Consider the following 26,613-nt stretch of genomic DNA (forward strand, 5'->3'; position numbering starts at 1 on the left):
AGTGAGGCTGGAGGGAAGGAAGGGAAATTAAAGGTATGAAGTGAAAGAAGATCATCAAAGACCATTGTATACTTGCAGCAGCTTCAAATCATTTTTAGAGCAAGATAGAATAACATTTATTATAAATAACTTGGCACCACAATATATAACTAGTTCATGTAATAAGGAATAGAGAGCTTGTATTGAATGAAATTGAATTAGGGGATACCATAACTTGTAGAATTAAAATTTCTTTAAATTTAATTGTATTTTGTATTGAAGTATATTTGATTTACAATGTTGGTGCCAAGTTATTTATAAGGCAAATATATGTTTGCAATTATTTCCCATTATTACATCAGAGATATGTCCCTTCCCTTTTCATCAATACAACAGGAATGAGAGATTCCCCTAGAGGAGGTGAAACCTCTCTCTCACTCCACTGCAGCCACATTGACTCCCTAATTAGAACACCAGTCAGAGCCTAGTCAAAATCACAAACCTAATCATTCCTATTGCATTCAGTATTTCTAAGCTCTAGAAGACCCCCCTCTATTTACCAAGTCATGAAGATGTGCTCTGTATTCTGCAATTTACTTTTGATAGTTCATAAAAAGGAGAGTTGAGCTTAGTCTACAGTGATCAGACAAAGTTGAACTGGATCCACCACCACCCTCATTGGTATGATTTAAATGTTAGGTTAATTGCTTAATCTGGTGGCAGCAGGCAGGATCAAATGAGAGGGCCCCAAGGTCTGTCACAGAGTCTGGTGTTGGGGGGAGTATGGAGAATTGGGAGCTGGCTCAGATCAGGTAATTTTGAATAGGTTATGCTTGTTCAGGGGGCAGCTGGAGATATAGGAACCAAGTCAGGAGAAGGATCAGGACCAAACTGATGAATCTGGAACTCACTGTATGAAAGTGAAAACTTGAATGTTACAGTACACAGGGAGTGCTAAAATGTGGAAGAGACAGGCACAGACAGACAGAGAGCTGAGCAAACCCCCAGAAGGAGCTGGAAATCAGGTATGTGATGGAACCAGGGAGTGGCTGGAGGGAAAGAATTCCAAGAGTACTCAGATGCCGAGTCAACAGGTGGTCTCTGTCAGAAGTGAGTCCCAAGTACAGCCTGGAATATTACCTACCAAACAGGTAATAACTGTTATATCTGGGACAGGGATGGAATTAGGGTGAGATAAGTGAGCCACCTAAAATATATTAAACGTTGCATCCCAAGTGCCTTACTTACCTCACCCTAGGCTTGGCCCTATACTGGGGAAGGGAAGAGAATGGGGCAGGAGAGGGATAAGGATAAAGACTTTTAACTTTTTCCTATGAGTATTTCTGTGTTGCCTGACTCTTTAGAAAGACCACCAGACTGGGTACCACTGTACCAGTCCTAGCACTCCATTCCAGCTTTCTTGCCCTCAGGCATCAGGTTAGGTTGGCTAATGGGAGACAGAGACATTTTGCAGGGGGATTCAGGACTGATGGAGAACTCACTGTTTATTCTATTTCTCTCTCAACACTGAGCTTGTGGCAGTAGTTTCCTAGGTCTACTGAACACCCTTCTTTCATGGCTCCACCTCTCTCCCAGCTCATAACATTTCTCCCTTCGTACTTTCAAGCTTGGAGGTGCTAACCACTTTATGCTGTTGCTAGGCTCTGGGTGGCCCATTGCACTTTGTCGTTCCTTAATCCTGCCCATATCTCTTTAAGTAGACTATTAAATTCTTACTGACTAAACCTTTCTGAGTGTGATGTTTTCTGATCCTGATTAATACAATCATGTATGTTTGTAGTTGTTGTTCAGTTGCTCAGTCCTGTCAGACCCTTTGCAACCCCATGGACTGCAGCACGCCAGGTTTCCCTGTCCTTCACCATCTCCCAGAGTTTGCTCAAAGTCATGTCCATTGAATCCACTGAGTTGATGATGCCATCCAACCATCTCATCCTCTGTCACCCCTTTCTTCTCATGCCCTCAATCTTTCCCAGCATCAGGGTCTTTTCAAATGAGTCAGTTCTTCACATCAGGCGGCCAAAGTATTGAAGTTTCAGCTTCATCATCAGTCCTTCCAATGAATATTCAGGACTGATTTCTTTTAGGATGGATTTGTTTGATCTCCTTGCAATCCAAGGGATTCTCAAGAGTCTTCTCCAGCACAACAGTTCAAAAGCATCAATTCTTTGGTGCTCAGCTTTCTTTATAGTCCAACTCTCACATCCAAACATGACTACTGGAAGAACCATAGCTTTGAATAGATGGACCTTTGTCGGCAAAGTAATGTCTCTGCTTTTTAATATGCTGTCTAGGTTTGTTATAGCTTTTTTTTCCCAAGAAGCAAGCATCTTTTAATTTCAATGCTGCAGTCACCATCCACAGTGACTTTAGAGCCCAAGAAAATAAAGTCTGTCACTATTTCCATTTTTTCCCCATCTATTTGCCATGAAGTGATGGGACCAAATGCCATGATCTTAGGTTTTTTTTGTTTCCTTTTTTTAAAATATAAATTTACTTATCACGATCTTAGTTTTTTGAATGTTGAGTTTTAAATCAATTTTTTCCCACTCTTCCACCTTTATCAAATTTGGAAAACTCAGCAGTGGCCACAGGACTGGAAAAGTCAGTTTTCATTCCAATCCCAAAGAAAGGCAATGCCAAAGAATGCCCAAACTACCACACAATTGCACTCATCTCACACGCTAGTAAAGTAATGCTCAAAATTCTCCAAGCCAGGCTTCAGCAATATTGAACCGTGAACTTCCTGATGTTCAAGCTGGTTTTAGAAAAGGCAGAGGAACCAGAGATCAAATTGCCAACATCCGCTGGATCATGGAAAAAGCAAGAGAGTTCCAGAAAAACATCTATTTCTGCTTCATTGACTATGCCAAAGCCTTTGACTGTGTGGATCACAATAAACTGTGGAAAACTCTGAAAGAGATGGGAATACCAGACCACCTGACCTGCCTCTTGAGAAATCTGTATGCAGGTCAGGAAGCGACAGTTAGAACTGGACATGGAACAACAGACTGGTTCCAAAAAGGAAAAGGAGTATGTCAACGCTGTATATTGTCACCGTGCTTATTTAACTTATATGCAGAGTACATCGTGAGAAACTCTGGGCTGGAAGAAGCACAAGCTGGAATCAAGATTGCTGGGAGAAATATCAATAACCTCAGATATGCAGATGACACCACCCTTATGCCAGAAAGTAAAGAGGAACTCAAAAGCCTCTTGATGAAAGTGAAAGTGGAGAGTGAAAAAGTTGGCTTAAAGCTCAACATTCAGAAAACGAAGATCATGGCATCTGGTCCCATCACTTCATGGGAAATAGATGGGGAAGCAGTGGAAACAGTGTCAGACTTTATTTTTCTGGGCTCCAAAATCACTGCAGGTGGTGACTGCAGCCATGAAATTAAAAGACGCTTACTTCTTGGAAGGAAAGTTATGACCAACCTAGATAGCATATTCAAAAGCAGAGACATTACTTTGTCAACTATGGTTTTTCCTGTGGTCATGTATGGATGTGAGAGTTGGACTGTGAAGAAGGCTGAGCGCCGAAGAATTGATGCTTTTGAACTGTGGTGTTGGAGAAGACTCTTGAGAGTCTCTTGGACTGCAAGGAGATCCAACCAGTCCATTCTGAAGGAGATCAGCCCTGGGATTTCTTTGGAAGGAATGATGCTAAAGCTGAAACTCCAGTACTTTGGCCACCTCATGCGAAGAGTTGACTCATTGGAAAAGACTCTGATGCTGGGAGGGATTGGGGGCAAGAGGAGAAGGGGACGACAGAGGATGAGATGGCTGGACGGCATCACTGACTCGATGGACATGAGTTTGGGTGATCTCTGGGAGTTGGTGATGGACAGGGAGGACTGGCATGCTGCGATTCATGGGGTCGCAAAGAGTCGGACACGTCTAAGCCACTGATCTGATCTGATCTGATCTGACCTTTATCAAGAGGCTCTTTAGTTCCTTTTCACTTTCTGCCCTTAGGGTGGTATCATCTGCATATCTAAGGTTGTTGACATTGCTCCCGGCAATCTTGATTCCAGCTTGTGCTTCCTCCAGCCCAGCATTTCACATGATGTGCTCTGCTTTTAAGTTAAATAAGCAGAGTGACAATCAACAGCCTTGATATACTCCTTCAATAAATGCTTCTGATCATTATTACTGTTACCTTAACTAGCTAGAAGTTAAAAAATATAGGTCTCCCACTCCGCTAAAAAATAAATGAGTTCATTTAGAAAAGACAAAAGTGAAAGAAAGGAAGTAAAGCGAGTAAGGGGGGCGGAAACTGAGTTCTGGACAGGAAAGGTGTGTTTTATTTCTGCATTCAGTGTTTCCCTCACACTTTGCACGGGGACAAGAGAAGCGGGGACCTGAAACTGACTTTATTTTCACAAACGTTAACTGAATATATATTTCTGGAATTATCCTACTGGGTGTAGAAATTGCTCTAGGAATTGACGGAGAAGGGCTGCAGAGGCCCACACCAGGGAGAAAGGGAGGGGCGGGGCACCCTTAGACCCCGCCTCTTCCTGCGGCGCATGAGGATGACGTTGATCTGCGCGCCAGAATTCGAGGAGCTGACGGACTGGGAGAAGTGCTACCACGCGGTAAGGCTGCCGCGCGCGCTCACAAACCCGGATACCCCTACAAACTGAACCCCGTAGCTACCCATGCCAAACTTGGTTTGGGCGGGTGCAGGATCGCTACCAGGCAGAGTCGCACCCAGCGGAGGCCTGCGTGCTTGCCTTAGTGCAGGCGTCCATTTGCGTTTGTTGGTTCCCCGGCATGGGATCCCCCACGTAAATTCACCCCCGCTCTAACAGTTCATTCAACCAGCGAAATAATCTGTTGGCCTCCAGTTTTATATCAGGTACCATGCTGGTCTTTGGGGAGACAGCCCTGATGTAGACAATCCTGTGTCTGTGCTCTTGGAGCGTCTATTTCACTGGGAACGATAGACGAAAGTCAACTGGTTTAATAATCAAAATGATTTCGGGATGTGATCATTCCTGTGAAGGAACTATGGTAAAGAGAATAACTGAGGCGTCTAACTTTGGAAAGGGTCATAAGGGAAATTCCCTGACGGTTCAGTGATTAAGACTTAGCGCTCTCATTGTCGAGGGCCTTGGTTCAATCCCAGGTCGGGGAACTAGGATCCCACAAGCCTCGGCAAGTAAATAAATAAAAATAAAAAGTTTTAAAAACCGTTAGCATGGGGTAGAGGCTTAAAAAAGGCAGAATCAAGATCTGACAGGAGCACCCGTAGCTGAAATGAGATCTGTCCTGGAATTTGTCGGTCTACAGTTTTTTAAATTTTTTTGGTTGATAAACCGAAAGGCTTCACTGCTGGCTCCAATGGCAAAGAATCTGCCTGCAGTGCAGGAAACCAGGGTTTGATCCCTGGGTCAGGAAGATCCCCTGGAGGAGGGCATTGCTACCCACTTCAGTATTCTTGCTTGGAGAATCCCATGGACAGAGGAGCCTGGTGGGCTGTGGTCCATGGGGTTGCAAAGAGTTGGACTCAACCTAGCATTCACACATCTGGGCTTTCGGCTCGAGCAACAGATTGGATGAAGGTGGTGTTAACTGAGATGGGAAATGGGAACTGAAGTTCTGGAGAACCGATAAATCAAATTTTCTGTTTTGACCAAAGCAGGTTATTTAGTGTTTATGAGACTTCTCCGTGGCAATGTCAACTAAGGATTTGCATGTGTGTGTTTGGAGTTTTCAGGGAGAGTCAGAGTTGAATAAGTGAAGTGAAAGTCACTCAGTCATGTCCGACTCTTTGTAAGGTTATGAAATCTGTTGGCAGATATCAACTCAAATTGTGTAAAATTGTCATTTTTAGTAAAAAATGGTTGAATGATGGCAGTTTCATTGGTTCAGTCTAAGAGATGATATTTAAAGCCACAGGTCTGAATGAAGTCACTTAAGAAGAGCATTTAGAAAGGAGAAAACAAAGGGCAGGGCCTTGGGCACCCACTTTTTAGAGGTGGAGCAGAAGAGTAGGAGCTTCCCTGGTGGCTCAGCTGTAAAGAATCCACCTGCCAGTGCAGGAGATGTGGGTTCAATCCCTGGGTTAGGAAAAATCCCTGGAGAAGGAAATGGCAACCCACCCCAGTGTTGTTGCCTGGGAAATCCATGGACAGAGCAGCCTTGTGGGCTACAGTCCATGAGGTTATAAAGAGTCGGACATGACTGAGCGACTAACAAGAAGAAGAGTAAGAGCCAGCACAGGTGACTGAGATGGAGCAACCAGAGGTAGAGGAATACCAGGAGAGTGGTGTCAGGAAGCCAAGAGAGGAGAGTGTTTTAAGAAGTAGAGAATGAGTAAGTCATAGCTTCTGAGAGGTTGAATAGGTAAGAAGTTAAGTGACCTGGAGATTGGCAACGTTGCAATCTTCATTCAGTGACCTTGACAGAATAGTCAGATTCAGCCCTGAGTAAGTTAGATTTGAGATACCTGTGAGTTGTCCAAGTGAAGAAGTGAGGCAGTGAGCTTCCCACTTGTTTGTGAAGAGGCTTTGTACACTTGGAAGTGCTGTGCGCGCGTGTGTGAGAGAGAGATCAGAGCTGAATGAATGGTGCGAATCAGAAGCTCTCTGCTCACATAGGAGGGAAGTATCCCTAAGCACTGGAGCAGCGAGGAGGGCTTCAGAGTTGGTGTGACCTGTACTAACCTCAACAAATGGGAATGCTTTGGATAGGATAGAATTAGACATAGACATTCTAGGATGGGGCAAAGGAATGGCAAGGAGGCCAGGCAGTGTTTAGTGAGTGAAGCCAAGGTCCTTTTGAGAAGCAGTGGGATCAGAAGTTGAAAAGTAGTTGGGGATAGACCTGGAGGGTCTTTGACTGTCAGGCTTTGCATTTACCTTGAACAGGGACGTAATATTTTGAAACACTGAAATAGAGGAACTGTCGTTTGACTTTACTGGCCAGCCCAGTCCAGCTCATCCTTTAGGTTTACACTTAGATGCCACTTCCCTTAGGAAGTGTTTCCCACTCCCACCATACTAGGTTTATCCCTTCTTCAGGGGATTCTTCCCAACCCAGAGATCGAATTCAGGTCTCCTGCATTGCAAGCGGATTCTTTACCAGCAGAGCCACCAGAGAAGCCCTTCCCTTAGGAAGTCTTTCCCACTGACACCGTCCTAGGTTGGTACCCCCAGTCCCTTGACCTTGACCGTACTGGATTGGAAATGTCTGGATGCGTTTATCCCTGAATGCCCCCAATACTTTCCCCCACCCCATCCTTAATGTCTCCAAAGCCTCAGCTGAACTGAACTTGAAACCAGTTCAACAGATAGGCTCTAGTTCATGTTATTTTTTAGGAACCTAACTTGTCTTTCCAGCAACGGACACCTGCAGAGATGTCCTCCGTCCTTCACTTCTATGTCCGCCCCTCTGGCCACGAGAGGGCAGCCTCTGAATACATTCAAAGGAAGCTGCAAAGGGAACTGCCAGAGCTGCAGGGTGTCAAGACCGAGCAGTGCTACAATGTGAACTGGACAGGTTGGGCCAGTTACTGGATTCTTGGGCAAAGTACCAATCGCCAGCGGCAGTGTCCTAACGTCTCCTTGCCCTGTTTCCCTGCAGCGGAGTCCTTCCCGAGCAACAAGGAGATGAAGAAGCTGACATGGCTATTTGGCTGCCCCTTGTTACTGGACGATGTTGCTCAGGAATCCTGGCTTCGTCCTGGCCCCACAGACCTGCTGCTGGAGGTCGGACCCAGGCAAGTGTTTCAGCCTCAAGCAACTTGTTCCATGGTCCAGAGCCCTTCCAAACACTCTGCCACCCCTGCCACTCTCATGCCTCTTCCTCCTCTTGTGATCCTTGGGAGATTTGTTTTCCCTTCACCCCACTCCCCACTTTGAAGACTGAGGCAGCTCCCAGGCATGTTCTGGAAATATAACAAGTTGCATTCCTAGACATTGAAATTGAAACATTTTGATACTGCAGGAACAGTTATGGTTTGATTTGAATGACCTTTGAAAGCACGTTTCTCAGTGCCCAAATCTAAGGCTGGAGGCCAGTGGTATGGGCGGGGATGGGGGTGGGGAGTGGAGGTTGGAGACTAGCTGGACAGCAGTGGGCAGGATCCACCTTCTCAGCTGGGGCTCAGGTCCTAACCATCTGGTCCTAACCAATCTACAGGCTGAACTTTTCCACCCCGACATCCAGCAACATTGTGTCAGTGTGCCAGGCTGCAGGGCTGGGGGCTGTGGACCGCGTGGAGCCAACCCGGCGCTACCTGCTCTCGGTGAGGCAGTAGGCAACCAGGTGGAGATCCAGAGGAGGAAGTGGGCAGGAGATTGGGTCCTGCAATCCAAGGAAATGATGAGAAGCAGGGGGAGCAGTTTCTGATTTGAGGCCTGCCCTATTTGCAGCTTGTTCACTGCTTGAGGCTGCCTGGTCGAGAAGTAAATAGGATGGAAATCCAGCCTGTGCTCCTGTTTCTAATGTGTGCCTGCTGACAGGCACTCATGCCTAGAAGGGGCATCTTTTTCTAATCTGAGCAAAGGTGCTGGAGAGGCTAGCAGTGGGCTGGCTTTGTGTGGCTTGGAGGACCGAGGGTGAACCATTTTGTCCATTCTTCAACCCTGCACCCCTCGCCCTCGCTGTGTGTCTCCACCCCTAGTTTGCCCACCCACCTTCAGCTGACCTGGAGGCCATTGCCCTGGCTACCCTGCATGACCGGATGACAGAGCAGCGCTTCCCCCAGCCCATCCAGAGCTTCTCTTCAGGGTGCATCCCAGCACCCCTGAGCGGCCCAATTGACGTGCTGGCTGAGGGCCGGTCTGCCCTGGAGAAAGCCAACCAGGAGCTAGGTGAGCAGGGGTCCCTGAAGGAAGGCCCAGGCCAGGAGAATAAGGGTGCAGTGTCCCACAACCAGCTTCTCTGGGGGTTGTCTCCTAGGTCTGGCCCTAGACTCCTGGGACCTGGATTTCTACACCAAGCGCTTCCAGGAGCTGCAGCGCAACCCCAGCACTGTGGAAGTCTTCGACTTGGCTCAGTCCAATAGGTGGGGAGGGATGGGGACATTCTGGTGTCTGAGTCTGTGGAGGTTGGAAGATCATAGGGACCCTCCATGGCTCTTTCTTGGCCTAAGAAAGTGAAAGTGTTAGTTACTCAGTCATGTCCAACTCTTGGTGACCCTATGGGCCATAGCCCGCAGGCTCCTCTGTCTGTGGGATTTCCCTGGCAAGAATACTGGAGTGGGTTGCCATGCCCTCCTCCAGGGGATCTTCCTGACCCAGGGACTGAACCCACATCTCTTATGTATCCTGAATTGGCAGGTGGGTTCTTTACCACTAGCACGACTTCTTGGCTTAGGTGCCTCCCTGAGTCTGAGTGCCTGGGTTCCCCATCCATCCAATAGTCTGCATCACATCTTGGTTTTATCTTCACTCGGGATCTGGATAATCCACAGTGACAGGCCATTGGAAGCATATGACTTTCTGAAATCTGTTTTGACCTGTGGCTGTAACTCTGCCTTTTATGCTGGTGAGGAGAAGAAGTGGCAAGGCCTGAGACATGACCCATGTTTCCGCCCTGCCCTCCCCTCCCCACATCATCTCGGCAGCGAACACAGCCGACACTGGTTCTTCAAGGGTCGACTCCATGTGGATGGACAGGAGCTGCCACACTCGCTGTTTGAGTCCATCATGAGCACCCAGGCGTCCTCCAACCCTAACAACGTCCTCAAGTTCTGTGACAACAGCAGGTGGGTGGTGCCCTTGGCTGGGCACAGGGGACAGGGTGCCCCAGTCTCTAATGGGGTAAGTGCAGATCCCAGCAAGGAAGCCAGGCCCAGAACGATGTGTCCACAGTGCCATCCAGGGGAAAGAAGTCCGATTCTTGCGGCCTAAGGACCCCACACGGCCAAGCTCCTTCCAGCAATGTCAGGGGCTGAGACATGTTGTCTTCACAGCAGAGACACACAACTTCCCTACAGGTGAGCTGAGTACCTAGGAGGGAAGGTGAGATCAGAGTGTAGGGAGGGGCAAAGGTCCCAGCCGCCCTCACCCTGGGGACCAGCAGGTTGGCTGCATGTCCTTATTTTCAGCGGGGTGGTCAGTGGTGGACCTTGCTCTTCAATAGCCATACCTCTCCCTCTCTCTTCACAGGAGTAGCCCCCTTCAGTGGTGCAACCACTGGCACAGGGGGCCGGATCCGAGATGTCCAGTGCACAGGCCGAGGGGCCCACGTGGTGGCTGGCACTGCTGGCTATTGCTTTGGAAACCTGCACATCCCAGGTCTCATCTCTTTGCTCTCTGCCCAGATTCCTCCTCCTGCCAGGCACTGGACACTTTTCTCTCCTAAGTTAAGCAGTCATCATGGGCACCTTTTCTTGGGATAAAGGGCTCTAGAGTAGCTGGCCTTTCTCCAGCCATGGTCATGAGGACAGTACGCCAAGGGAGACCCACGTCTGGCTTTGCAGAACTACAATTTTCTTAAAAAAACAAAAACAAAAAAACAACCTAATACAGAGTTAGACTTTTGACCATCAACTGCCCCCAAAATCCAATTTCTTAGAAAGTGCTAAGAGCTCTGATCCCAAGAGTCAGACTCTTCCTAAAGGGTCCTGGTTCCTCTGACTTCCATCTTTACCATCCATCCCTCTTCCTCTTTCCTTCCCAGGTTACAGTATGCCCTGGGAGGATCCAAGCTTCCAGTATCCAGGAAACTTTGCCCGACCCCTGGAGATTGCCATTGAGGCCAGTAATGGGGCTTCTGACTACGGCAACAAGTTTGGGGAACCAGTGCTTGCTGGTGAGGCTGGAGGGTGTAGGGGGGACTATTATCCTTGACATGGATATTAGTCCCAGAGGCAGGGTGGGGTGTGTGACCCAGTAAGCGCTGAGGAGCCTGGATGACTAGACCCTGTGCCCTCTCCCTGTGACGTCCATGTTCCAGGCTTTGCCCGCTCCTTGGGCCTTCAGCTCCCGGACGGCCAGCGGCGTGAGTGGATCAAGCCCATCATGTTTAGTGGAGGCATTGGGTCCATGGAAGCTGATCATGTGAGCAAGGAGCCCCCAGAGACAGGTAAGAGCCCCCCACCTCTCTCCAGGTCCCGCCAGCTTTTTCCCCAGCACATGGCTACTGCAGGAGTGGAATCTCAGTGGTTTGTTTTGTATCTCCCGGCTCCTGTCTCTTCTCCACTGGACAGGCTTTTAAGGTAGGGCAGGGCTTTATGCCAGTTGGGCAGGCTCAGTCTGTGAGGCCTCTGTCCTTTCCCCAGTTGACTTCTCCATGGCAGGGGCCCACCCTGCTTAGTCAAGGCAGCCAGTGTTTTACGCAGCACCTCTGTTTTTATCTGCAAGTTCAATTCAGTCAGTCAACGTTTACTGAGGGCCCATTGGGTGCTGAGCACTGTGCTAGGACCTGTGGTGGAATCAAGATAAAGGCTGGGTACCATTTATTGAATGGGTGACCAGTCACGTGGCTCAGAATTGAAAAAGCAAAGAAAGATTTTACAGTGAAAACGCTGCTCTCCCTGACCTCCAGCCACCCAGTTTCCCTCCCTAGAGATAAGCAATGTTAATTGGTCATTCTTGTACCCTGCCAGAAGTACTTCCTGCATACATAAACAGACCCATGTGTATATTTGCCTCCTCTGTTAAAACAACTAGCATGCGTACACACGTTTTTTTGGTTGTGCCACACGGCTTACGCGATTTAGTTTTCCAAAGACGGATTGAACCCCAGGCCCCAGAAGTGAGAACGTAGAGTCCTAACCACTGGGCTGCCAGGGAATTCCCCACCTATTTTTTTAATAACCATTTTATTGAGATATAATTCATGTACCATAAAGTGTGCCCTTTAAAGTGTATAAGTCAGTGTTTTTAGTATATTCACAAAGTTGTGCCTTAAGCACTAATTCTGGAACATTTTTCGTCACCCCCAGAAAGAAACCCTGTATTCACAAGCAGTCACTCCCCACGCTCCTCCTTTTGGCCTCTGGGAACCTGTAATCTATTTTCTATCTCGAAAGATGTCCCCGTTATAAATGTGTTTGGCCTCTTTCACTTAACATGATGTCTTTATTCGTATTGTGGTATGTATCAGTACTTCATTCCTTTTCATGACTGAATAATATTAATATTCTATTATGTACCTATAACACATTTTCTTTATCCACTTATCAGTTGGTAGACAAGTGGGTTGTTTCTGCTTTTTGGCTAATTATGAATAATGCTGCTGTAAACAATTGTGTACAAGTTTTATTTTGTATTTATGTTGTTATTTTTCAAGTATGTAACTAGGAGTGGACTTGCTAGGTCTCATGATAACTGTACTCAGTCTTTTAAAAAAAACCTACCACACTGTTTTCCAAAGCAGATGCACCATTTTACATTCCCCTCAGCAGTGTGTGAGGGTTCCAGTTTCTCTAGATTCTCATCAACACTTTGTTATTATCTGTCTCTTTGATTACAACCATCAGAATGCATATGAAGTATCAATAGTATCTCATGGTGGTTTGGGTTTGCATTTCCCTAAGGACGCATGATGTTAAGCATCTTTCCATATGTTGGTTGACTATTCCTATGTCTTCCTTGGAGAAATATCTGTTGAGACCCTTTGCTCACTTTTAAATTGGATTATTTGCCTTTTTTATGGAGTTCTAAGAGTTCTTTGTACAGGTAGATACATGATTTGCAAGTATTCTCTCCCATTCTGTGGGTTGTCTTTTTACTTTTTTCATGGTGTCCCCTGAATCACAAATGTTTTAAATTTTGGTAAATATAGTTTGTTTATTTTTGTTTTGTGGCTTTTGGCTTACAGTGCCATGACTAAGAAACCATTGCTGAGTCAAGGTCACCTGGATTGACTTCTATATTCTCTTGTAATACTTTCTAGCTTTTATCTCCTACATTTAGGTCTCTGAAGCATTTTGAAGTTTGTATATGGTATGAAGTAGGGATCCAATTTCCTTATTTGACATGTGGATATCCAGTTGTTCTAACAACCCTTTTTGAAAAAAACCTTTTAGCTCTGTGGTAAGTTTAAAAGCAGAAAGTATGAGTCCTTCGATATAGTTCTTTTTCAAGATTGTCATGGCTTTGTTCTAGGTCTCTCAGATTTCTGTATAAATTTTAGGGTCAGCTCGTCCATTTCTTTGAAAAAGGTGGCTGATTGTATTGGCTTGAAGATCACTTTGGGGAGTATTGCCATCGTAACAATATTGTCTTCCACTCTATAAACATCAGATCTTTTTCAATTTATTTAGGCCTACTAAGGTATTTCATGATTTTCAGTGTATAAGTCTTATATTTCTATTGAGTTTATTCCTATTTTTTTCTTACTGATGGGGTTCTAAGTGGGTATGTATACATCTGTACTTTGCTTTTTTTCAGCTTAGCAATATGCTTGGAAATCATTTCCTACTGATGAAATCATTTTACTTCATTATTTCATATGTAATTTTCTTTTGCAGTGAAGCTAAAACTTAGTTTTTCACTGTATGGCTTATACCATAATTTATTTAACCAGTTCTCTGTCATTCAGTTCAGTTCAATCACTCAGTCGTGTCCGACTCTTTGCGACCCCATGAACTGCAGAACGCCAGGCCTCCCTGTCCATCACCAACTCCCGGAGTTCACCCAAACTCATGTCCATCGAGTCGGTGATGCCATCCAGCCATCTCATCCTCTGTCGTCCCCTTCTCCTCCTGCCTCCAATCCTTCCCAGCATCAGGGTCTTTTCCAATGAGTCAAATCTTCGCATGAGGTGGCCAAAGTATTGGAGTTTCAGCTTCAGCATCAGTCCTTCCAATGAACACCCGGGACTGATCTCCTTTAGGATGGACTGGTTGGATCTCCTTGCAGTCCAAGGAACTCTCAAGAGTCTTCTCCAACACCACACTTCAAAAGCATCAATTCTTCGGTGCTCAGCTTTCTTCACAGTCCAACTCTCACATCCATACATGACCACTGGAAAAACCATAGCCTTGACTAGACGGACCTTTCTTGGCAAAGTAATGTCTCTGCTTTTGAATATGCTATCTAGGTTGGTCATAACTTTCCTTCCAAGGAGTAAGTGTCTTTTAATTTCATGGCTGCAGTCACCACCTGCAGTGATTTTGCAGCCCCAAAAAATAAAGTCTGACACTGTTTCCACTGTTTCCCCATCTATTTCCCATGAAGTGATGGGACCAGATGCCATGATGTTAGGTTTCTGAATGTTGAGCTTTGAGCCAATTTTTTCACTCTTCTCTTTCTCTTTCATCAAGAGGCTCTTTAGTTCTTTGCTTTCTGGCATAAGGGTGGTGTCATCTGCATATCTGAGGTTATTGATATTTCTCCCGGCAGTCTTGATTCCAGCTTGTGCTTCCTCCAGCCCAGCGTTTCTCATGATGTACTCTGCATATAAGTTAAATAAACAGGATGACAACATACAGCCTTGATGTACTCCTTTTCCTATTTGGAACCCAGTCTGTTTTTCCATGTCCAGTTCTAACTGTTGCCTCCTGACCTGCATATCTCTGTCATTAGCATGTAGATTATTTCTTGTGTTTGGTAACACAAATAATGCTATTGTTTAAGTTTGTTCATTGGCTATTTTGCGCATGTGAATAATCTGGAGGGTAAATTCCTTGGAGTGTATTTAACTCAATGAATGTTGACAGATACCTCTAATGTTGGCTGCCCTTTATCGTCACACTGCTTTGTACTTGTACTAACTGTCGTTCCCTGAGTGCTCTGATTCAGCCCTCCTTCCTCGCAGGCATGGATGTCGTGAAGATTGGCGGTCCTGTCTACAGGATTGGAGTTGGGGGCGGAGCTGCTTCGTCTGTGCAGGTAAGTGGGAATAGCCCAGATGCCAACTCCATGATCTTTCAGGGCCCCATGCATGGGTGAGGCGTGAGCTCCCAGCCCCCTGAACTGAGCATGCTGTCTATATCTATCCCCCCAGGTGCAAGGAGACAACGCCAGTGACCTGGATTTTGGGGCTGTGCAGCGGGGAGACCCAGAAATGGAGCAGAAGATGAACCGTGTGATCCGGGCTTGTGTGGAGGCCCCTGGGGGAAACCCCATCTGCAGCCTCCATGACCAGGGTGCTGGTGGCAATGGTGAGAAAGGGGGTTGGGACAAGGGACTGGGCCTACCTGGTCTCTGCTTGGTTCAATTTAGGGAGAGGCTCAGCAGTTGGTTTAGGTTGAGGATCTGTAATCAACCTGACAGCTCAGGGTCCCATTCTCCACCCACTACACATTCTGAACAGGCCCAGGGTTGAGGGTGGGAGCCTGCTACCGTGGGATAGTTGGTGGATAGGGTGCAGCAGCGGTTCAAACAGGGATGCACAGAATTAAGGGCTCTTTGGGAGGCTGGGAACGGCCTTTTGTTTGCCCGGTGCCTACCGCGGCCATGTGAGCACCTCTCCCGGGAACGCCCCCACCAGGCAATGTCCTGAAGGAGCTGAGTGACCCGGCTGGAGCCATCATTCACACCAGCTGCTTCCAGGTAGGTCGTCCTCTGTGAAATCTGCCCGCCTCCCTGCCCGTGCCAGTCCCAGCAGCCCCACCCATCTTCCCCTCACTCCTAGCAAGATCGTAAGACTTTGGAGCAACCGCTGTCCCTTCTTTTTCGTCCTCCCTCATGGATGTGCAGCTGGGGGACCCAACCCTGAATGCCCTGGAAATCTGGGGGGCCGAGTACCAGGAGTCGAACGCACTTCTGCTGAGGCCCTCTGACCGGGACTTCCTGAGTTGTGTCAGCGCCCGGGAACGCTGCCCAGTCTGCTTTGTGGGCACCATCACTGGAGACAGGAGAGTGAGTTGGCCCAGGGAGTCAGTAGTGGATGCTGTAGGTGGACTTGAGCTGCCGGGGCCCAGGAAAGAGATGAACACAGGGGAGCCGTGGGGAATAGCATGTAGGCTGTGGGGGCGGGGTTTAGGGGGTGCTCAATAGGAGAAGCCAGATGGGGTGGAAAGAGCACTTCTGCCCTGCTTTCCAGAAGAGTTCACTCCCTGCTGGTGGTCATAGCCTCAGCCCCTCTGGGTGGTGTCCCTCTGGTCTACAGATAGTGCTGGTGGATGATCGGGAGTGGCCTATGGGCACAGGTGGCCAGGTGGATGCGCCCCCCACTCCTCCCCCAACCCCTGTGGACCTGGACCTGGACTGGGTGCTGGGCAAGATGCCCCAGAAGGTACGTGGGGGCAGGAGGCATCTCCCTTCCCTGGCCCGGCCCCACCCTCTGCCCCACACGTGCCTTGTCACCTGTATGCCCAGCGCTCCAGCCCGGTGCTCACACCCCTGTTGCTGTCTGTGTCGCAGGAGTTCTTCCTCCAGAGGAGTCTCCCCTTGCTGCAGCCTCTGACTCTGCCCCCAGGGCTGAGCGTGCGCCAGGCTCTGGCGCGGGTCCTCAGGCTGCCTGCCGTGGCCAGCAAGCGCTACCTCACCAACAAGGTCCTCCCTGCACCCTGCTCCACCCCCTTAGCCCTCTGCACCCCTCCCTCTGCTTGCCCACCCCAGGAACGGCTGTGGGGGTCCATCAGGGAGGGAGAAGGGTCAGGACAGAAGCCTCGCCCCCTGCTGCCACCCCTGTCTTGCATGTTCAGGGTGAGCCAGGCCACCCCCTTGTCCGTGAGCCTCTGGCCAGCTCCCCCCGGTTCCTCAGGTGGACCGTTCTGTGGGCGGCCTGGTGGCCCAGCAGCAGTGTGTGGGACCCCTGCAGACCCCTCTGGCAGATGTGGCGGTTGTGGCACTGAGTCACCAGGAGCTTGTAGGGGCCGCCACAGCCCTGGGAGAGCAGCCAGTCAAGAGCCTGCTGGACCCGAAGGTTGCCGCCCGGCTGGCTGTGGCCGAAGCCCTCACCAACCTGGTATTTGCTCTGGTCACCGACCTCCAGGTGAGTCCCCTGCGGCTTCTGGCCTGGAACTCCAGGCCTGTGGGACACAACCACGTTCACCATCCACTTAACTGCTGGCCTCCAGCCTCCCTACACCATGCTCTCTCTCTAATGCAAGTCTGCACTTCCCAGGATGTGAAATGCAGCGGGAACTGGATGTGGGCAGCCAAGCTCCCAGGGGAGGGTGCAGCTCTGGCTGACGCCTGTGAGGCTATGGTGGCAGTGATGGCGGCCCTGGGTGTAGCGGTAGACGGTGGCAAGGACTCCCTCAGCATGGCTGCCCGGGTTGGCTCTGAAACCGTGCGGGCTCCTGGTGAGGTCTGGGTGCCAGGGGGCAAGGGGCAGGCCTGTGGGCTCGGACTCCCCCTCACATGTTTATGCCTTGCTCTGCAGGGTCACTGGTCATCTCAGCCTATGCTGTCTGTTCAGACATTACAGCCACTGTGACCCCAGACCTCAAGCGTCCTGGGGGGAGAGGTATGGTTTCTTCCCCCTCCTTCATGGGTTCTGTATTCACAGCTCAATCCTTTGTTTGGGGTCTGCTTAATGAGTACTCAGGTCGTCTCAGCACTGGGGCTGTGGTGCCTTCCGGGGCTGATGATTGGGGTGTCTTACCACATCCTGGGAGCCTCAGTGACCCTGCATGGCAGAACGGGTTCTTCTGAGCCATTGGTCTCCCCTCTGCCATCTCTCTTCTCCCAGGCCACCTGCTCTACGTGCCTCTGAGTCCTGGGCAGCACCGGCTGGGGGGCACAGCTCTGGCTCAGTGCTTCTCCCAGCTTGGCGAGCAGCCTCCCGACCTGGATGTTCCTGAGAACTTGGTGCGAGCCTTCAGCATCACCCAGGGGCTGCTGAAAGGTGAGTGGGGCTCTGGGGGAGATGGTCCTTGTGGCTGACATGGGAAAACAGGCAGTCATCAGCTGAACCTGTGAGAGTGGGGCAAGAGGGACCCAATCCCTTTCTCTCTGGTTCTCTGCTGTAAGCCCACATTCTCACACTTGCCCTCTCCTGACTGTCCAGAAATGGGGGTGGGGCCGCCAGGTTTGGGTCTCAACACCGCTAAGCATTTTTCTCCTTCCTCCAGACCGCCTCCTCTGCTCAGGCCATGATGTCAGTGATGGAGGTCTCATCACTTGCCTGCTAGAGATGGCCTTTGCTGGGAATTGTGGGATAGAGGTGGACATCCCCGCACCTGGGGTCGATGGTGAGGTCTAGATTCGAGCAGGTCTGCCTGTCCCCATCCTATGGACCCTGTGTCCCTCATTTAAAGACTGGAGTGTCCCCAACTCCTTCCCTCCCGAGTCTCCTTTTGTCTTTTCTGATCACTGAGCCAGGTGACATTTCTGTTCCTAACTGCACCCCTCTGAGAGAGCCTCACCCCACCCCGATCCCTGCCTTTGTTCATACTTATCCCCCGACTCCACCTCTGAGTCCCTGCCAGTACCCCAGTCACCTTGATGCCCCTGTACTCTCCCAGCCCTGCCTGTGCTGTTCGCCGAGGAGCCAGGCCTGGTGCTGGAGGTGCAGGAGCCGGACCTCGCCCAAGTGCTGATGCGTTACCGGAATGCTGGCCTCCACTGCCTAGAGCTGGGTCTCACAGGCGACACGGGGCCCCACGCCATGGTGAGGAAGTGAAGAGTGGCAGGCCTGCACAGGGCGGGTCTTGGTTCGCCTCTGCCAGCCTTGGAGGCACCCAAGGTGGACATCCTGAAAGATTTGCACCCCCTACCCAGGTCCGCGTGTCGGTGAACAGGACGGTGGTTCTGGAGGAACCTGTTGGGCAGCTACGAGCCCTCTGGGAGGAAACCAGTTTCCAGTTGGACCGGCTACAGGCAAAACCACACTGTGTGGCCCAGGAAGAGCAAGGGCTGAGGGAGCGGGCAGGGCCCACCTTCTGCCTGCCGCCTACCTTCCCCAGAGCTTCCGTGCCTTGTGAGCCTGGTGAGGGAGTGTGTGCAGAGGCTTGGCTTCCCTGGCACTGTGGGCCTTGGGGAGGAGCCTGAAGCCTGGATGTGGGGTCCTGCCCTGGACAAGATGTCTAGGGGGCTGGGGTGCAGAGGTAGCCCTCTGACCCAAGGACACTCCTGCTCCTCCCCCAGGTGGTCCTGCCCCCCGAGTCGCCATCATTCGGGAAGAGGGCAGTAATGGAGACCGGGAGATGGCAGATGCCTTCCACTTGGCTGGATTTGAGGTGAGCGGGGTGCCTGGTGGGGCCGGGGCTGGACTCAGGCCATGGGCCTTCTGATGCCTCCCTTCCCCCTCCTGCCAGGTGTGGGATGTAACCATGCAGGACCTGTGCTCTGGAGCCATCGGGCTGGACACATTCCGCGGTGTGGCCTTCGTAGGCGGCTTCAGCTACGCGGACGTCCTGGGCTCTGCCAAAGGTGGGCGTGGGGCCTCTGCCCACCCCCTCCCCACATCTTCCTAAGAGCTGCCTTAGCCCTCTTCCCTGCCTGAGAACTGGCCTCTCACCTCCGCGAGGCCATCCAGGAGCCAGCAAAGGCCTGCAGGTAGCTTAATGAGGCTGGGGGCTGAGTGCCGCCCTGTCAGACGCAGCAGCTGCCACTCAGCATAGCTAGGGCTTTCTGTTTTTCAAGAGAAGCCCAAAAGTCCCAGTTAAATGTTAGGCGACTAAATAAAAAATTTTGAAAATGCTCTGCTGGCTAAACAGAAAGCTGGTCCTGGGCCATCTCGGGCCCAGGAGTTGGCAACACCTGTTTCAAGCAGGTAAACCTTCCCTGGTGTTTGCCAAGAGCTCCTCAGAATGGGGGAGATCCTCGGCGAGTGTTAACAGGGCACGCTAGGACAGAAAGATGACAGTCCCCTTTCACTCCAGGTCTCACCCCAGCTTCCTGTTCCCTCCTAGGCTGGGCAGCTGCTGTGACCTTTAACCCGCAGGCCGGGGCTGAGATGAAGCGCTTCCGCCAGCGGCCAGACACCTTCAGCCTGGGCGTGTGTAACGGCTGTCAGCTGCTGGCCCTGCTGGGCTGGGTGGGAGGCAGTTCTAGTGAGGAGGTGGTGGAGATGTGCCAGGAGTCCTGGCCGGCCCGGCCCGGTCTCCTGCTACGCCACAACCTGTCTGGGCGCTTTGAGTCGCGCTGGGCTAGTGTGCGCGTGGGGCCCGGGCCAGCCCTGATGCTGCGAGGGATGGAAGGCGCGGTGCTGCCCGTGTGGAGCGCTCACGGGGAAGGTCAGGCTCCGGGAAGGCTGGGGTGGGGAGGCCTGAAGGCTGGGGTAGGGGGAGGGCATGAGGGAGCTTGCTCTTACATCTCTTGTCCCTGCTTCATCACAGGTTACATGGCATTTTCTTCTCCGGAACTCCAAGCCCAGATGGAGGCCAGGGGCTTAGCTCCACTGCACTGGGCAGATGATGATGGGAACCCCACGGAACAGTACCCCCTGAATCCCAACGGCTCCCCAGGGGGTGTCGCTGGCATCTGCTCCCCCGATGGCCGCCACTTGGCCCTCATGCCTCACCCGGAGCGGTCTGTGAGGCCTTGGCAGTGGGCCTGGCGACCTCCTCCATTTGACACTCTAACCACCTCCCCCTGGCTCCAGCTCTTCATCAATGCCCGGAATTGGACCCAGGAATGCAGCTGCTAAACAGGCCGGAAGGCTACCCTGGGCCCCGTGGTTCGTACCCAGGGTATCTTTAGAAGTACGTCATCAGTTCAGTTAAGTTCAGTCGCTCAGTCGTGTCTGACTCTTTGCAACCCCATGAACCGCAGCACGCCAGCCCTCCCTGTCCATCACCAACTCCTAGAGTTTACCCAAACTCATGTCCATTGAGTCGGTGATGCCATCCAACCATCTCATCCTCTCTCGTCCCCTTCTCCTCCTGCCTTCAATCTTTCCCAACATCAGGGTCTTTTCAAATCAGTCAGCTCTTCGCATCAGGTAGCCAAACTATTGCAGTTTCAGCTTCAACATCAGTCCTTCCAATGAAGCCCAGGACTGATTTCCTTTAGGATGGACTGATTGGATCTCCTTGCAGTCCAAGAGACTCTCAAGAGTCTTCTCCAACACCACAGTTCAAGAGCATCAATTCTTCGGTGCTCAGCTTTCTTCACAGTCCAACTCTCACATCCATACATGACCACTGGAAAAACCATACCTTGACTAGACGGACCTTTGTTGGCAAAGTAATGTCTCTGTTTTTTAATATGCTGTCTAGTTTGGTCATAACTTTCCTTCCAAGGAGTAAGCATCTTTTAATTTCATGGCTGCAGTCACCACCTGCAGTGATTTTGGAGCCCCCAAAAATAAAGTCTGACACTGTTTCCCCATCTATTTCCCATGAAGTGATGGGACTGGATGCCATGATCTTAGTTTTCTGAATGTTGAGCTTTAAGCCAACTTTTTCATTCTCTTTCACTTTCATCAAGAGGCCCTTTAGTTCTTCACTTTCTGCCATAAGGGTGGTGTCATCTGCATATCTGAGGTTATTGATATTTCTTCCAGCAATCTTGATTCCAGCTTGTGCTTCTTCCAGCCCAGCGTTTCTCATGATGTACTCTGCATATAAGTTAAATAAGCACGGGTGACAATATACAACCTTGATGTACTCCTTTTCCTATTTGGAACCAGTCTGTTCCATGTCCAGTTCTACTTGTTGCTTCCTGACCTGCATACAGGTTTCTCAAGAGGCAGGTCAGGTGGTCTGGTATTCCCATCTCTTTCAGAATTTTCCACAGTTTATTGTGATCCACACAGTCAAAGGCTTTGGCATAGTCAATAAAGCAGAAATAGATGTTTTTCTGGAACTCTCTTGCTTTTTCCATGATCCAGCGGATGTTGGCAATTTGATCTCTGGTTCCTCTGCCTTTTCTAAAACCACCTTGAACATCTGGAAGTTCACAGTTCAGTATTGCTGAAGCCTGGCTTGGAGAATTTTGAGCATTACTTGACTAGCGTGTGAGATGAGTGCAATTGTGTGGTAGTTTGAGCATTCTTTGGCATTGCCTTTCTTAGGGATTGGAATGAAAACTGACCTTTTCCAGTCCTGTGGCCACTGCTGAGTTTTCCAAATTTGCTGGCATATTGAGTGCAGCACTTTCACAGCATCAAGTACCTCTTATTATTCCCAAATGTGTCTTGAACAGACAAGGACCAAAATGCCAAAAAAAGACCTCAGCTAATTTTATTAATCTGCCTCCCTTTGTCTTAGGATGTTGGATCTGTTTTCAGTCCTGTTTTTGATGGGCCCAGGAAGCAGCATGGGCTTCAGAGAAAGAGCCTGCCTGGGAAGTTAGGATGCATGCAGGCTGGGGGTTTCCCTTGCCCCACGTCACTCGTGTCACTTATCTGGGTTTGGAGGGTAAATCCTGTGTCCCATCCCCCTATCATCAGGGTTTAAGGGGATGGGGGTGGACAAAAGCATACAAGTCAGGGCCTGGGCGTTCTCATCTGAAAGACAGCTGAAGCTTTCTTTTTAAATGGATTCTTTTTAAATGCAGCACTGTGCTAAGTGGTAACAGACTTTGGCAGCCTCTCTGATAGTGTTTCCAGCTGTGTCATAGGGGTTGCCCTGGTGCTGGCCTCTGAATTCAGTACCCCTGATTCTTGCTTCTCCTAATTTAGCAGCTCCCTTCCTGACAGAAGTGGTCAGCACTCTTATCCCCAGCACTGAGCCTTTAATATTCATTCCTTCATTCATTCCATTCATGTTCGATGATTTGCAACAGTGCCAAACACTGTCAGTGCTGCCAGGGACCTTATAGTCCAACAAGATCTGTATGTGGTGTGTATGTATACACACCAGACTATTAGAGCTGCAAGAAAGAAGGAAATCCTGCCATTTGCAACAACATGGATGGACCTCAACAGCATGAAGCTAAGTGAATAAGAGAAACAAGTCCTGTATGATCTCACATGTAGAATCTAAAAGAAGCTGAACTCATGGAAACAGGCTAGAATGGTGGGTGGGGGGAAAGGGAATGTTGGTCAAAGGGTACAAACTTCTAGATTACTTGATGAATAACCTCTGGGGGTCTAATGTACAGCATGTTGATTGCAGTTAATAACTGTTGTGTACCTGAAAGTTGCTGCAAGAGTAAATCTTAAAGATAGTGATGTAGATATGCGTGTGCATGCTAAGTCACTTCAGTCATTTCTGACTCTCTGACCCTGTGGACTAACCCACCAGGCTCCTCTGTCCATGGGATCCTCCAGCAAGAATACTGGAGTGGGTTGCCATGCCATCCTCCAGGGGATCTTCTCGACCCAGGGATTGAACTTTCATCTCTTGTCTCCAGCATTGGCAGGCGAGTTCTTTATCATTATTGCCACCTGGGGAGTCCAGTGTGAGGTGTGGTGGTAATCATTTGCTAGTGTGTCAAGTCAATACATTGTACACCTTAAACTCACATAATGTGATGTCAATCATATCTCAATAAAACAAAAAAATACCAGTATATGGCACCTACCATGAACCAAGCATATGCTAGGCATTTATATGTATCTAAATTATTTTTCATAAGAGTTCAGCAAGGTACTTGATAGCCCCCTCCCCACTTTTTAAAACAAAGGAAGAATTAAGGTTAAATAAATTGCAACATCTACTTCCTACTGTCCTAAAGTCACATTTCCGGGAGGCAGCATTGTCAGGACTTCTTGCTGACAACCATCCTTGCTTCCTTTGTCCAGAGAAGTGTATGTGGAAGTTTCTCATGACTGCTGTGACTGTCCTGTTATACAGCTCCCTAAGTAGCTCACCATCTTAGAAATTTCTCTGAGGGAATTCTTTGGTGGTCCATGAGAGCAGGAACTCCCTTTCTGCCCTCCACTGTATCCAACACCTAGCACAAGGCCTGTCACCTACATGGTGCTCAATAAATATATATTGAACAAATGAATAAATAATGTTAAAATTAGTTAAGGTTGATAACATTTTTTCCCTTAATAGAAGAGTGAACTTAATGAACTGGGCTTATGGGTGGTTTTGTTTTGCAAGCCTTCAGTCATTTCCCCTTTTTACTTCCTTTCTCCAAAGTTGCAAGCTCTTGTCATTGTGTCAGATGAAGGACAGCATATGCATGTGTTGGGGCAGATGGAGGGGTGGGTAGAGAGATGGGGAGAACCAGTAAGTCTTGTCTCTCTTAATTTAACATCTGCCTGGCAGCCAACAGCCCCCTTCAGTTTCACAGAAAAAGCACTAAACTGAGTGTGTGTCTGATATGTGTTAAATGAGGGTTCCAGGGGGTCCAGGCAAAAAGAGGGGGTTGTGTGTGCAGAGGTCCAGATGGGACCCTCCCAGAGAGGGGCTCCAGGCAGTTGTGAGTCTATGGGAGGAGGACATCTCCAGCAGTTGAGCCTTCAGAGGCCCCAGGACCCCATAAGATGTATTTATTTCTCCAGCACTTGCTGCATTCAGAACGCTGGGGCAGAAATCAAAGAAATCTTCAGCCTGTCGTTAGGCACTTGGGGGCAGCAGATAGCCAGAAGGTAGAGTCTGGGGCACTGCTGTGGTGGGGCCTGGGTTAGACACCTATCTCAGGCTTCAGGAAAGACCTTCCTGTGTGAGTAGCTCAGTACCAGCCACTATGGGCCAGTACTTGCTCCAGGTACTTTGCATGCTCCAGGCAGAAACAGTGATGGTCAGGACTAGGGTGGTGGTGGTGGGTAGAATCACCAGGAACTAGATGTGAAGGAAAGATAGGGCAGTTGATGATGAAGTGCAGATTCTTTGCTTGGACCACTGGGTAGGCAATAACTTCATTAACTATAGATGAAGATGGTGCATGCATGGGAGGAAAATGATGTGCTTTGCTTAGGACTGTTGAGTTTGAGGTGTCAGGGGGACACATGTTTCCACTGCAGGGGGCGTGGGTTTGACCCCTGGTCAGGGAACTAAGATCCTGCATGCCACATGGGTGGCACAGCCAAAACAACAACAACAACAAGAGATCTGGGATAGAGATGGAGATGAAGGTTTGGGAGGCACTGGTCTATGTGTGGGGAAGGTTATTTGGGAGCAGTGAGGAGAGCCTGGGAACATTGAAGGGACTGGCAGAAAAAGAGGAGGCTGAGAAGGAATGGCATCACTAACCTCACAGCCTAATCAACTGGTTTCCCACTGCCTGTGTCACTGGAGCATCCTGGGATGCCCCTGGGAAGGTATCCAGGGCAACAGAAGGGACTAGGGAGTCATCCTGTTCTCCTTACCACTGAGTCCTAGCTCTGCTGACCCTGTCTTCACAGCAAGGCGAACTCCTCTCACTCCTAGATCGTTTCCCTAAGTAGTACAGACAGCCCTCCCCACTCCCAAACACCACATCTGGGGAAGGTGACAAGGAAATGGCTCTGGCAGAACAAAGCAGATGAAAAGGCTAAATTATATGCCAATTTGGAACTTCCTTGATGGTCCAGTGGCTAAGACTCCACACTCCCAACACAGGGGGCCTGGGTTTGACCCCTGGTCAGGGAACTAGATCCTGCTTGCTCCAACTAAAGATCCCATGTGCTGAAACAAAGATCAAAGATCCTGAGTGTTGCAGCCAAATATTTAAAAAATTATAATAAAAACATTATTATGAGTAGGGCTCCAAGGGCTTCACCAAACTGTCAAAGAGGTGCATGGAAGGCAAAAACACTAAAAACCCCTGCTTGGTAGAAATATACATTGCCCTTACTCTAAAGGGATGCTTGACTTTGGGTGTTGAGTCACCTCTCTGATCTGAGTCCATCACTTCCACCTCTTGGTGGCCCCAAAGGTGATGGGGTGGGAGCCTGGGGACACCTGAGCCCAAAATAAAAAACTGCATCAAATGCATTCAGAGCGCTGGAAGAAGGAATGTCCCAGGGGTACAGAATCAATCAGTTGCAGGCCTACTTCAACAGGTGAGCCAGGAGCTGGACATATGTTCACACCCTCTTGAGAAAAGTGGCCTAAAGAGATCTCTCCCATGATACTGGTCATCCTAGTCACAGCCAGATGGACAAAGAAGAGATCTTATTTGTGTCTGGGTATTGGCCTGGGAAATGGCCAGGCAGGACAGCTGGTCAAAGAGGTACTTTCAAATTGGATGGCAAAAAACTGACCTAATTAGATCCAGCCTCTTGGGAAGTTTGAACTTGAACATGTAGAAAGAATCAGCTGTTGGGGAGCCCATTAGTGACAGACACAGAGGAAAAAAGGTGAAGGGTAAGGGAGAGTCAAGAGCAGGAACTTGCCAAGTTAGGGCTTCCTTCCACCCCACTCCCAGAGGACGTCCAGCCCTGCACCTCTGTCACTTCCTGGAGAACCGCTTCCTACCATGTGGAAGAGCCCACCTAACCTGTGCCCCCAGAGCTCTGGAACTGTGGAGGGCCAGGCCTCCCCAGCATGTCATAGCAGAGCATGACACCTGACATGCCATAGATCCAAAACAAGGAAGTTGGGGGTATTTTCCTCAGTCTCTGTAGTCTAGTCTCACCTCTTCCTGGCCCATGAATAGGCCCTCACCCCTTGTGCCCGGTGCTGGGGCCCTGTTAACTTCTATGTCCTTGCAGGTCCCTTTCCAAGGACTCCCTATCTGCTTGACTGCTTGCAAAGCAGCCAGAGCCAGTATTGCCTCTAGCAGGGAGGACAGGGCAGAGGGCAAGCCAGTAGAAGTGGGGAGGGAGGGACAGAGAGATGCTGAGGGAGGCAGCAGGGTTGACCCTGTGGCTTGGTTTCCTTCATTCCCCTTGTCCGGACTGCTCCTCTTCCTCAGGCTTCTGTGACACACCCCTCCCTCTTTCTAATTCCTCCTGGATCAAACAGTCCACCCTCTTTGCCTGAAACAGATT

At 49.6% G+C, this 26,613-nt stretch overlaps 1 protein-coding gene across 7 annotated transcripts; it reads left to right on the top strand.

The window, feature by feature from the left end:
- Positions 1–4,555: 4,555 nt before the first annotated feature.
- On the top strand, positions 4,556–23,717 carry PFAS (phosphoribosylformylglycinamidine synthase). Of its 7 annotated transcripts, none has more exons than XR_009491530.1 (29): positions 4,556–4,598; positions 7,326–7,506; positions 7,591–7,726; positions 8,149–8,254; positions 8,633–8,822; positions 8,911–9,016; positions 9,578–9,718; positions 9,825–9,949; positions 10,122–10,250; positions 10,636–10,767; positions 10,912–11,040; positions 14,722–14,795; positions 14,911–15,067; positions 15,397–15,458; positions 15,606–15,767; positions 16,018–16,143; positions 16,272–16,403; positions 16,615–16,845; positions 16,978–17,158; positions 17,239–17,322; positions 17,548–17,703; positions 17,930–18,049; positions 18,323–18,468; positions 18,579–18,786; positions 18,945–19,036; positions 19,115–19,229; positions 19,712–20,035; positions 20,138–20,503; positions 22,991–23,717. XR_009491530.1 is itself a non-coding variant. In XM_024980168.2 (29 exons), exons 3-29 carry the CDS (start codon positions 7,365–7,367, stop codon positions 20,446–20,448), a joined length of 4,017 nt encoding a protein of 1,338 aa, XP_024835936.1. In that variant the 5' UTR covers positions 4,556–4,598; positions 7,012–7,149; positions 7,347–7,364; the 3' UTR covers positions 20,449–23,717.
- Positions 23,718–26,613: the final 2,896 nt, after the last annotated feature.

The sequence above is a fragment of the Bos taurus genome, chromosome 19 (genome assembly GCF_002263795.3).
Source record: "Bos taurus isolate L1 Dominette 01449 registration number 42190680 breed Hereford chromosome 19, ARS-UCD2.0, whole genome shotgun sequence".
In the NCBI taxonomy this organism is placed as follows: Eukaryota; Metazoa; Chordata; class Mammalia; order Artiodactyla; family Bovidae; genus Bos; species Bos taurus.

What these genes read in the sequence shown, in the direction of transcription:
- PFAS (XM_024980168.2), top strand. Translation starts at nt 7,365, where the DNA reads ATGTCCTCCGTCCTTCACTTCTATGTCCGCCCCTCTGGCCACGAGAGG. An exon ending in GAGCTGCTTCGTCTGTGCAG is followed by an intron (nt 14,796 to 14,910) that starts GTAAGTGGGAAT and finishes CTATCCCCCCAG; the next exon opens with GTGCAAGGAGACAACGCCAG. An exon ending in CCATCACTGGAGACAGGAGA is followed by an intron (nt 15,768 to 16,017) that starts GTGAGTTGGCCC and finishes TCTGGTCTACAG; the next exon opens with ATAGTGCTGGTGGATGATCG.